The following is a 12,340-nucleotide window of genomic DNA, read 5'->3' on the forward strand; positions in this document are numbered from 1 at the left end:
TACACACAACCAGCAAATGAGCCTGCAGTCTGGCCCTTGTTCAATTGTCTAATTTATAAATATCACCTTGCTATTATAATATTAAAACTTAATTGAATCACGTTCATCATAACGATATATAATGAAAATGCTGCACGAAAATACCCCCATAGAGGGTGTGCGTCAACCAGTTCCTGATCTTTTTTTAAGTACAGGGCCTCAAGAAGCTGCATAATGTGACAGCTATGCAATCCTACAGAGAATTTTCAAATTATAAACCTTTTTCAAACAACATCTCAAGGCTGAATTATTTATTGCATAATATTCTTGGGAGTGTGGATAAAATCTTTGCAAATGGCCGAATGCAAAAAGATGGTAGAATCAACATTATTTGTAACATGATTATGATGGAAAAATCCCTTCAAATTAACCGTATAACAAATCCAGTTCGAAGTCTTCTGGAGAAGGTCCATCAGTTCAGAACCAAACTCTGGATGGACTGGTGGTTCAGCCCCAAGCAATTTAACAATATGCATAACACAGCACATACCTCAGGATGTTTCATAGCTGAAATTCATATTTATTGGAATTTCACAAATAGAATTTCACTTTATTTAATGTTTTTTGGACACTCACCAAAATTTCACTCAGCTAAAATGTTTCAATTGGAAATTGTATCATTTGTGGGGTAGTTCATTCAAAAATGAACACTCAATTTTCCCATCACACTCTTAAGGTTTTCAATCATAAGATCAAGAGCTTTTCACCAGTTTCACCTTATCTTTATGAACTTTAACACCAGGAATTTTGTGAAGCTTGCGCTCAAACATGCCCATAGCTTCTTCAAGAGACATTTCTAAACACTTTCCCTCTCCCAGGGCTTCTTGATACTCTGATAAAACTTTTTTCCTGAGACGTTTAACAGGTAATTCATTGTCAGGAACAGTATTGAGAACAGACAGTATTGTTTTGTTCCACTTGAACTTTCCTTTTCCTCTAATATCTTCAGTGGTGACACCATTCACACCTGAAAGACAAATATGGAATATAGCTCCCAATCTTTTTACTCAATACTTATTTTTCTTCTTTAAAGTAAATTCAATTAGTCAAACAAATGACGAACAATGCAGATCACATGAGTAAGCCTCCCACAAGATAAGATATTTCATATGATCTGGTAGAACTTTAAATTCTCTGGATTAAATATAGATTCCAACAAACTGGAATCCTCACATTGAAACTCAATGTAGAAAATTAAATTAAATATTATCTGCCATGCAAGTCACAAATCAGACCCATACTAAAACATCATCTCTGAATTTCTTATGCTAATATGTATAGGATCTTTTACTACTAAGGTACCATTTTTGGGGACAAGCCACAACTCTTAAACGAGTAGATACAAATATACTTTATCAGCCGGCCATAGTGGCGGCAGGGTAATGCCCTTGCCAGCCAACCCAGAGGTCACAGATTACATTCCCACCCAGGTGGTTTTTCCTAAACCTAGGGCTTGGGTGTATGTAATTTTCTTCAATGTAAAGTCTAAGGGTTAGGAGGAAGAAGCGACTACAAGTCTCAATCTCACCCAATTAAGTCAATAAATAAATAGATTATTTGACATTGGCAGAGAGCCATCAGAGTTCTAAATAAACTGCAACCAACCAAATCATCTAAGCACTAATACTTCTACGACAAAATCTTAACACTACCAGGTACGTATATATTCTGAATATCTCCTTTTCAACAAACAGTGCTCCCACTTTTTCACTCCATATTAAGGGACATATTCCTAATACACTAGACAAATGTACTTAATACAATTGATCATGAGAAATATTTCAATGTAAACATTTCTGGCACATAGGAATTCAATAAAAACTCTGATGAAATAAATTAAAGAAAATTGGACATTTATAGCGTCACATTTGGAAATGCCATATATAACTTATTATTCAAAAGTTTCATTCACAAATGATAAGCTATTCTCAATGAAAACATGCCTACAGCTATTATTTTATTTGTTCACTATGGCATGCTTCAGAAAATGTAAATGTTCCACTGAGATATCTTGTACAATTGAAATTCAATAACTTTAATACTGTTTCAACCACCAAAAGAGATATCAAAAGTATTACCAATACCATTTTATGATGAACAATTAATTGTCACTTTTCCTTTGATTACTCATGCCTTTCACAGCCCACCAAACTATAGAGCAAGTGGCTGAATATGCTACGCATACAACAAAGGGAAACTACATACATGTACTATTGAACAAAAGAATAAAACAATTAAGATCACTGATTTTTCAGTACCTGTTGCAGTTGATTCGCCATCCTCAGTATCTTGACTGTCATGTTCTTCTTTAACTCCTTTCTTCCTTTTCTTTTCACAATTTTCATCTTCCACATTTTCGGAATGCTTCCTCTTTCCTTTCTTTTTATCGGCACCTTTGGTACCGTTGACGACAGCAGGTTCAGTACTTTCCTTAGCATTGGCTTCTTCTTCCAATTTACCCTTTTTCTTCTTTTTACTCTTCTTCGATTTATTGTCCTTTCCTTCACCTTGAGCCTCCTCTTTTATCAATTCCATGTCCTCTTCGGCAAGGTTTTTATCATTTTCTAATTCCTCTTTTTCTTTTGAAATACTTTCCAGTTCCAGTTCATACTTTTGTTTTTTCTTTTTTTCTTTCCTCTCTTTCTTGGTGAGTTTGGAAGTCTCTGTTGGTGAACTCTGGTCGACATCTTCAAGTTCTGGCTGTGGATCCTCCTCCTGTTTTGTGGAGCTTGGCTGAACTTCTTTAGCATCTGTCATTTCTTTACCATTAGAAGCAGATTTCTGTCCCTCTAGTAACGTCCAAACTTTTTCAATTGTGCGAGGATCCACATATCTACCCATTGCATTTTTCAGGAAATTCTGAAATAAAAAGGAAAAACCCAATATAATGTTCGTTAAAAAACATATTACACATGAATACCTTGGTTATTTGAATGGAAATATGTAGTATCTTCACTAGTCAAAAAGCATCACTAGTATGCTTCCAGTCCCTTCTTTGCCCTCTCCTGACCGTGCCTCAACTGCAATATTTCCAATCCTGACTCCTACAACTAACAAAAAAATAATTCCTTTGCCACCTGCACATCAACAAATATTACCTATTTCCAGTAACTTCTGTTCTACTCTCCTCATGGGTGAATGCACTACCACTCTTTCACTCCATTTGAATAACTATTGATCTTCCACTTTCCTTAATCCCTCCTCCTCCTGCTTTACACTGCAATCATTTGAAAACTATTTCTGTTTCAGTGATTCAAACTCTCCATAAATCAACGAGTAGAATCGAGGTGAGAACCCACAAGATGGCTCACACACAAAGACTTTAAAGACTTAAAGACTTTTTAAAGACTTTAAACTTCCCAGGCTTAATATCACTCGCTGAAACAATCCAGTAGCCATCCCATCTCCTTGCTCAATCATTGACTACCTTTCCCCCTACGTATAACCTCTCCAATCTTTCAAAAGAACAGCATTTAGGATGACAGCCTCACTGACAAAATGTTAACTATGTTAATTATATTCACTTTATGATTTTCCAATCTTTACGCATGTACCTGATATGAAATTTTAATCAATACGATAACATTGAGACCATAATTTACAACCTATGTTAAGTCAACAATGATTGGAGTGAAAAGATGTAAAAACCAAATCAGTCCAAACCACTAATACAGTTCATTGATCAAGATAAAGGAAAGTGGATGAAATTGCTACATCAATGCAGACAGTTAACAGATGCAATTTCAGATTGAGGACTAAATATAAATGATAATTAACACAATGATATGAGTGTACGGAAGAAGCATAAATTAAACGGCTCTATGAGGCATCTCAGCAACCTGGAAATCTAGAGATTGAGGAAGAAGCTGAAATACCAGCAGAGGAAAAACGGACAGCATTTCAGAAGTTGCATGAGAAAGAGCTATATAGCATGTGTAGAAGATGCAAGGTAAAAATATAAAATAGTTTGGAAATCAAATGGAAGACCAGGGCAATGTGAGACATGATAAAGGCAAGAGGTCAGATGTTTCATATCATCAATGATTGTACCAATTGAGAAGAAAACACAAATAGAGGGACACAATAAGAGAAGTTAAACACCTCTTGCTGTCAAAGGGCTGTTGTAAGGTATGTGTATGTAAGGTGGTCACAAGAGATTTTACTCCCAAAACAAAGAGTTTTCCAGTAAAAAATTATGTTTTCCGAAAGTTTCTAGCAGTCCATAGTAGCTTGGTGGTCTGTCCTCTTGGCCCAATTATTTCCTTATTCCTTTAACAGCCTTCAGAAAAATCCTTAATAGGCTGTTCTGTTTTAGTTAAACATGGAATGGACATAATTCTTAAGTAGAAGTGACTACCATAGTAAAGCTTCAGCTGAGAAAAATGAAAATTCCTCACACTAATAAAACTATTTTTCACAATACCAATTGTTGTGACATGCATAAAACAATTTTGCCTGACTCTGCATGGTGTAGGCCAGATATCTTTATCTCACAGGCTGCTAAGGAGCTGTGATCTGGCATGAATAAAAAAATCAAGGGTATATTTAGAAATAAGGTCCAAGTGTAAGAGTTACTAAATATTGCAAATACTCAAAAATTTATTAGAAAAAATGCAGGGCTAAAAATAAATGGGGATATCACAGAAAAAAATATACACAGCTGAAATTCTCATCATGGACAAAACAGTTTAAAGAGCATGACTACCTTCCTAGTCAATTTCTTATACCATTAAATACACATGTGTTACCTAGACTTAGAATTTTATCTAAAATTAAACCGGCAGTACAAAAAACTGCACTTTTTACCCACCAGAGATATACTGCATATTAACCTTTATTCTTCCAATTTAATATACTAATTGAATTTAATAATATATTCTGGCTTTGTGACAATGTAAAACAAATTTAGGTGGTAGGTAACAACCAATTTTCCCTTCAAATTGAGAGAAAATGTGGAAATTTTGCACAAATGAAAATACAATTCACAGCAGCAATTCCTTCAATGAAATGAATTTTGCACATATCTATGATTTTTTTACATCATAAGTTAATGGCTAATGTCTACTGTGGTTTGAGGTCAAAAAAATTAAGGAGTATGCTTTCCACTTAACAGAGTTTCACTGCAAAATTATACAAAACATGAAAATTTTTTCCACTTTAGGTCTATAACCAAGTCTGTTAAATAAATGTGTAAAACTGGACCTTAAACTACAAGCTAAAGAAGTTTCATTCAGTGATTGTGCTTAATTTGCACCCACCATTGCTCACAATCAAGAACACCACCCTTTAGTACTCAATACATCTGCACCAGAGGTTAAACATCGGTTACATGCTTGGAAGTGAGACCAAGGAAAAATTAAGATGCCTGCTCCTACCATCATCTTAACCTTTTTGGAAGAAACACACTGGCTTCTGTTTACAAACATGAATTGCCAAAAAGTAATTAAGATAAGGCAAACTTGGAGGTTAAATATATATTTAATACTTAAAGGAGGATAAATTATTAATGTAACAAGGGAAGTAGGAAGAAGAATAGTGTATCAAGTTTGCTGAGGACAATGTGACACTAGGATAAAATAATAAATGGATGGTTACGAAACCTTAGCAATGCCAGAGAGAACTTTGGAAAGACATTTCAAGGGAAACGAAAGCATTGAGGTAAGTTTTCCAGAAGAAGGTGGGCAAAATAAAGTTTAACAGTAACAAGATGTCATATAATTAGGCAGCTGTTTAAAGGAAAAGTTGATATTGCTGGGCAGATGCAAAGACAAGGATAAGGAGATGTAAGAAGACATTTAATCACAGATGTTGGCACGGTGAATCATTAGATCAAGGATTAAGAAAGAGTTTGGCAATATGTTGGTATGTATAATGGAACATAGAGGCTGAGGTTACTAAGAGAGGAGTGACATCAAGAATTGAGAGAAAATTTAAATATGAACATGGAGGAAGATGGGAGAATAATAGCTGGATGGTTTGAGTTGGAAAACAGGTGGTCAGGAAGAGTTGGGGAAGGGAGAAACATGATAAAGCTGTAAAAAAACTAATTGGAAGGGGTATTGGACTGGGTGCCTCGAGGGAATACTTAAAGGGAAAGAGGTGAAGGATGTTGGTGCCAGATGGTGAATGACGTCAAAGTGGAGAAGAACTTCAAGGAGGGGATCAGCGGATAGGGGTGCATTAAGAGGTTATGTATTAAAATCTGCAACAATGGCAGAAGAAAATCATTTATCCAAGGGTGAATCAACTCGTTGGTATGCATCAATGAACCCATGTAAACCATAGAAAAGGCAAACAACTCACTAACATCCCTCGTACCTTCTATTCTTATTCCTCTAAACAAGCTACAATTTTGGGCATTCAGAAAAATTATAAAAATAAGTTTTAATGAAAAATGAACTTTTACTTGGAGTTACTTGAATTAGTATAAACTGGTATGAATTTTTAAAGGCAACTCAAAATCTGTTGATTGAAATGGAGGTGAGTAACACTTTCAAACTTACTTCTCTATTTAAGTATAAGTGGTATACACCGAAATACTTCTGAACCACAACGAAACCAATTAATACTTAATGAATAAAAATGAAAACATTCTCTTTTCAATTCCTAAAAAAAATTCATATAACATTAAAAACAACCAAAGAAAGGCACACCGAAAAGTTTTTCACTTACAAAAATTGTTTGGCAAAAATAATACCTCGAATTTCTTTTTCTTCCTAGGAATATTTTCAAAATCTTTCAGATTTTCCAACAGCTGCCGCTCTTGAGAAGAAAGTGTCGATCCTTTTGTCTCAATTATCTGCCTCACCGTTTCTACCCATGCCATCTGTTTCTTTTCGCCTTTACCGAGTTCCGTTACACCATTTAAGGGCCGACCAGAATATTTTTGTTCTTCGCTGACACATTTATTGTGACTCACATAATCTTGACCACTGAAATTTAAATGGTTAATGGAGGCACGTGCTCTTACTACTGGAAAATACAATGAAGGAATTCCAGGGAAAATAATCAAATTTCACTTACAAGAAATCTTTCAAGCAATCCATACAAGACACTGCTGGAGGTTTACGGCATTCCACAGCGTAGTGCTTTTCGACTTTGTTCTTCTTCAATGCGTTTCCGCAGTGATTACAGGTAAAGAATACCATTTTCCGTTTAAAAACTGTTAACCCGGATGGAAGCCAGTTTTACGATTGCCAAATTTGAAAAGGGCAGTCACGTGTATCTCCTGTGACAGACAAATATGTCCTCGGTTAATTTTAATGAAATACAAAATAATTATGGTATCAAATCGTTATAAACAACAACCTTAGTGTCGACAATTAGGTTCGATGTTCGTCAAAAATTAAAGATAAATAATATCGAACTGAGTGGTGTACTAAATCTTGAAACAGTGCGAGGGTTTCACTGCACATCGCATGGAAGCACATGGACTTCGAAGCGTGTGGCAGATCGTGATTTGCTTCGCATTTCGATTGTCATATGTAGTTGAGGTAGCGGTGCCAGTTAAGGCGGTCGCTGCAAATGATTTGAATCGTTTATACGGTGTTTCCCACAGTATTTGGAATGGACAAGCGATGACAATGCAATGTTTCAGTATACTTTTCCTTATTAAATTGTTGCATATTTGATGGAACTCATGATGGTAGGTCATCAGAGAATAAAATATGTAAATTACAATGAAAGCGATAATAGCTGCAATGTTTAAATAGATAGTGTTCAAGGTTTAGAAACCAATAGATGCGCTTTCTATAAACCACCCTGGGAGAAAGTAAGCCTTTCATCCTAATAATTTGTTTACTCTGATGTCAACGTTATCTTATATTTTTAACTGCAGTGTCAATTTTCTTACCCTGATCCGTATTACATGCGTACCTAGAGACAGGATAGAATAGCAGTAATAAAAATTAGCTCTACGTACGCAGACCATCACAAATGAGAGTTGACCTTACTCTTGATTTTTACATGCTTACTTCAAGGAAATAGTAAAAAAATTATCTTCCTCTCTCTCTCATTGAGAAATCAACGTCATAATTATCAGTCTCGTTGCAGTCAACGAACAATACGCTACACAGTAATAATACAGTTCAATCTAATAAGCCAGCATTAGGATATACTCCCTTAGTCATGGAATGAAGGCCATTACACCACTGGTAACTGTGTGACATGGAAAATTTATTCCAAGGAGGGGAAATGAATATCATTGAATCTACTTCACCAAAAATTTTGATACAATTTTATGCATTGTAATGGAAAAGCTATTTTACAATGTGTTTCGTTAGTTTTAAAACGATACACTATATTAGCGCGAAATACGAATTCGTACTTAAGTTCCCTATCGATGAGAACATACTCAACATAAGAATTCTGGAATCGCTGAGAGCTAATAACAGTCCTCTATGTAGATTTTCAAGCTTGCATTAAGGTATTGACATTTATACAACACTTACCTATGCTAATGAACTTCGCTTATTCTACATTGCATACACACGATATGTCGGATTTCCCCTAATTGTAGGCAATATGCAGCTCTAGTAAATTCGTTGCTTTTTTGTCTTTCTTCTTTTCAGTTTCTTAAGTTATAAGGTATATTTTTTAACATGCCGGCCGTGTAAATGCAGGGAATTAGGGTGGTGATCTGAAAGTTTTTTTCCATGTGATTTACACCTAAAGAAATGCTTTGTTCTGCCTATCCTTGTTCATAGTTATGAATAAGCCATTTCTACAAATACCCAATTACTACAGCCATGAATGTACAATATTATATTACCTATTCAGAAACGTAAGTCCATCGGCTTGGGATGATTATAGCCTAACACAGTAGATGACCTTAATCACACACCTTTGCTTTATTTGGTGACTAGCACGTTTCGGCGGAACTAACGGCCAAAAATAACCCAAAATAGTGGCAGCATTATTATTATATTTCATTATTCTGTCCAAATGTTTCCATGAAAATGTACCGAACTAACGTCACTTGTAGTTAGATAGAAGGCACTTTCATTTTATTCTTCGCCCTCCTGAGAGTTAGAGCCATTACGGTGCCCCTTTTCCGAATCATTCTGCAATGATTTCCTGCGGACGTCGATCCCATCGCCTCCTAGCTCATGTATCTTTCAGTAGAATAAATTATGGAAACTGGCATCCACTGTGAAAGAGCTGCTTCTCTCTTTCGAAGTTGCGGGCGTCACATCTGTTAGCGACTTTTTTCTTTTGAAGAAAATAGAACAAAGATTACCGTTTCCGGTTTTTTTGTGTAGGCGTTCTCGTCAGGAGTTAACATTTGTAAGAGCGACATATCACGGTTCAAATTGAACTTAATTCGGCCGGTATACCTTGCATTTAGCCATATAAAGGTTTGTACTTTAACCTATTTTGTTAATTTTTACTAAAGTTGAATCATTTAGACATGAGAACGCATCGATGGCACAAGAAAAAGATAGCTCTTGTGTGTATAGCGGGAGTAATTTTATTCTTGCTTGCTCGCACGCGGCGTAATGTTATTGAATTTGAATTTCTTGTCAATCAATCGGATCCAATGATAGTATGGGAATATGTAGCCGATTTCAGTAATATGAAACATCTGAATCCAACCATGTAAGTAAAGAAAATGTCCAAGGTTATTATTTTGTGCTGCTTGTTATACTTGTAACGTTTTAACTATTTAAATTTGCAGCCTTGACTTCGATATTAAATCAGAGAAGGGTAACTACGACCATTGGGAATATACAGCCGAGTATGCAGAATATTTATCACAATATCCATTTATTAAAAATCTTTCGAAAGGGCACTTTATTGTGAAACCAGATGGGAAGGATTATATCATACGTTCCGAGCATCGAACTTGCTTCATTTCATTATTTTGTCGTAAGTATTAAGTTTCGTCGGTATTTATGGTAAACTTGGAATTTGGTATTAATGGAAAAAAGGACCATGGAGATGTCTTCAATGTTGCTATATGACATTAATCCACCGGTAATTTCTTTCTCAAGTGAAATTATTCTCCACGGAACTCTTACCAATTCCAAAATTTTACATTTTAGCATTTTAATTCCTATGCATGGCTTGTAAATAACTTTTGTGATGATTATCAATCGAAATTTTTAAACGAGTAAATTTTCTTGATTTCAGTGAAGTCGACCTCCGAATTCCGATTTTTTAGCGATGATAATAAGACAAAGTGCACGGAATTTGTGGAATATGAATGCCCTTCTTTGCTTACTGCAATCTGTACAAAGGAAGTTACTTTCCAAAGAAGTGCTATCATGGAAAATCTTCAGAAGCAGTATTTAAAGTGAATTATTACGTAGTTTTACATTTGTTAGTTACCACTGAAACTTTATATGCAGTGGCCATTTGAATGTAGAAAGGATGGATTCAATTTATATGTGGCATGCATTTCAAAATCCAATCCACCATTCTTGGCGCTGTCAATATATATTATTCGAGCTCTAATTATAGATAGAGTTAGTGTTCCCGATGAAAGTTAAAGGTGAATAATTTTACATTATTCTTCATCTGCTACCTTCAGGTGCCAATAATTTTGTTGCTTAGATGCTTTCCTTTGGTACGGAGCATGGTTTTAATATTTCTACTAGTATTAAACGTACAACTCTTGACATCCTGATGTGTTTACTGGTCTCCTGGTAGTAACTGTTATATAATTCAGTAGTGTCTATTGAAGAAACATCAATTTTGAGTTATGGATTCTTTGATTGAAATTTGTTTTTATATACTATAAGATTTAATCTCTCTTACAAAGGGGCATCCTCATCGGAAAACTGCTATGAATTCCAGTTAGTTAGTACTGAATAATCATACAATATGACCATATTGCAAAGGAGCAGTTTTGAATGTTTTGGAAGAAAACAATTTTCATCGCTTTGAAACACTAGTTAGCAAATTATGTTTTATTAATCTATATCAGAAGTTAGTTTGAAAATGTACATTTTGTGACTAATTTAATTGTATGAAATCAAACCATCCATTACTGTATCAGGATAACTGTGCAGATTTGGGAGGGTACTATATTCATATATACTGTGGAAGAAATGTTCATATTGACCATATGTATGAAGAGCTTTCTTATCATGGAGTGGTGATGAATTATGCCTTGTGGTGACAACTTTTCAATATTTAAGCATGTTGTACGCCCAGGAAATGTGACATGTGGCTAAAAGAATTGCATGGATAACTTTTTTAATATTGGAGTGCTATTCTTACCTTCAGGGTACATCGAGTGAAGTTGAATTTGGGAAATTTGCCTGATGAAGTTTTTTCTCAATCCTAGATTTATGAACTTGAATCTGCTTGTCCTCTCAGCTCAGATAAATTTTATTTTATAATATACATATGCTTACTATGGTGAAAGTATAGTATATACATATACATACTGTACTATATTTTATAGTATACATGTATAAAATCAATTTCATGCACATCCTTTTGGAAATATTTACAATTTTGTGCTAATTTTGTAGATGATAAATGCATTCTCCTTTTTACATTTTTATATAATATTTTTGTATGCTCCTCAGAAAGAAGATTTCCGTATCTTTTTTTAACTGTATTCTTCTGTAGACGTGATACCAAATTTTATATTTTGTAAATATTTTTGTCTATGTAATAAATGAATTTTCATACATGAATTTCAGTTACCGTTCTGTTGGAACTAATGAGTTGGATATTTTTAGTGAACTTCTCTTTGCAACATTAAAAAAAAAATTTGTGGAAGATCTTTTTCTATTTAAATATCACAATGTTAGTTTTAGTTGCATATCATGGGAGGATTTAACTATGACTCTACATAGATTGGCTGAAAAAATTACTGTTTCACAGCAAAATATTTTTCAATCTACAAGGACATTCAAGGAAAATTTTGATCTGCAGAGAGTGCCAAAATTTTACTAAGTTTAATCTAAACTGGTTTAAATTTACACAAGGTATTGTTAAAAATTCCTTTAATTTTGCACTATCATTCACTGTTTGCTCTTTCTCTAGGGAATCAAATTTTAAATGGCATATTGACCTTAGAACTCCTTTTGCACTGGAGGAGAAGAAAAATATCTGAATGGCTTTATTTAAAATATATTTTTGCTGCAAGGAAGTCAACGTTAAAGCAGAGCTTTAGTTAGATCAGCTGAGCCATTCCTCAGTGAATTGACAAACAAAGACGATGGCTCACTTGTTGGCATATTCTCAGCATATTACTTAGCTGAATGGAAGGTTGTGAGTATCTAAGGGCGTAAATATCTTTTTCATTGGCTTGTTGTATAACAGTTTAATTGATAAATAATTACTA

General features: G+C 34.6%; 2 protein-coding genes across 2 annotated transcripts; one reads left to right on the forward strand and one right to left on the reverse strand.

The window, feature by feature from the left end:
- Nucleotides 1-281: 281 nt before the first annotated feature.
- Nucleotides 282-7,478, reverse strand: LOC139697482 (cell growth-regulating nucleolar protein-like). The gene is made up of 5 exons (XM_071596204.1): nt 7,348-7,478; nt 7,063-7,267; nt 6,737-6,971; nt 2,298-2,898; nt 282-1,006 (listed from the first exon to the last, which is right to left on the reverse strand). The coding sequence occupies exons 2-5, from the start codon at nt 7,185-7,187 to the stop codon at nt 732-734; spliced, it is 1,236 nt and encodes a 411-aa protein (XP_071452305.1). The 5' UTR covers nt 7,188-7,267; nt 7,348-7,478; the 3' UTR covers nt 282-731.
- A 1,175-nt stretch (nt 7,479-8,653) lies between these two features.
- On the forward strand, nt 8,654-11,618 carry LOC139697485 (uncharacterized). Its single transcript, XM_071596208.1, has 3 exons — nt 8,654-9,636; nt 9,716-9,906; nt 10,171-11,618. The coding sequence occupies exons 1-3, from the start codon at nt 9,449-9,451 to the stop codon at nt 10,335-10,337; spliced, it is 546 nt and encodes a 181-aa protein (XP_071452309.1). The 5' UTR covers nt 8,654-9,448; the 3' UTR covers nt 10,338-11,618.
- The last annotated feature ends 722 nt before the right edge of the window (nt 11,619-12,340 follow it).

Source organism: Hetaerina americana, unplaced genomic scaffold, assembly GCF_022747635.1.
Source record: "Hetaerina americana unplaced genomic scaffold, ioHetAmer1.1.p SCAF_78, whole genome shotgun sequence".
NCBI classification, from domain to species: Eukaryota; Metazoa; Arthropoda; class Insecta; order Odonata; family Calopterygidae; genus Hetaerina; species Hetaerina americana.

Bases quoted from the DNA above. Each gene is read 5' to 3' on its own strand.
- LOC139697485 (XM_071596208.1), top strand. From the start codon at position 9,449: ATGAGAACGCATCGATGGCACAAGAAAAAGATAGCTCTTGTGTGTATA. The intron at 9,637-9,715 runs GTAAGTAAAGAA...TTAAATTTGCAG, and splicing joins AAACATCTGAATCCAACCAT to CCTTGACTTCGATATTAAAT. The intron at 9,907-10,170 runs GTAAGTATTAAG...TCTTGATTTCAG, and splicing joins CTTCATTTCATTATTTTGTC to TGAAGTCGACCTCCGAATTC.
- LOC139697482 (XM_071596204.1), bottom strand. From the start codon at position 7,187: ATGGTATTCTTTACCTGTAATCACTGCGGAAACGCATTGAAGAAGAAC. The intron at 6,972-7,062 runs GTAAGTGAAATT...TTTAAATTTCAG, and splicing joins GATTGCTTGAAAGATTTCTT to TGGTCAAGATTATGTGAGTC. The intron at 2,899-6,736 runs GTATTATTTTTG...TTTTTATTTCAG, and splicing joins GGAAGAAAAAGAAATTCGAG to AATTTCCTGAAAAATGCAAT.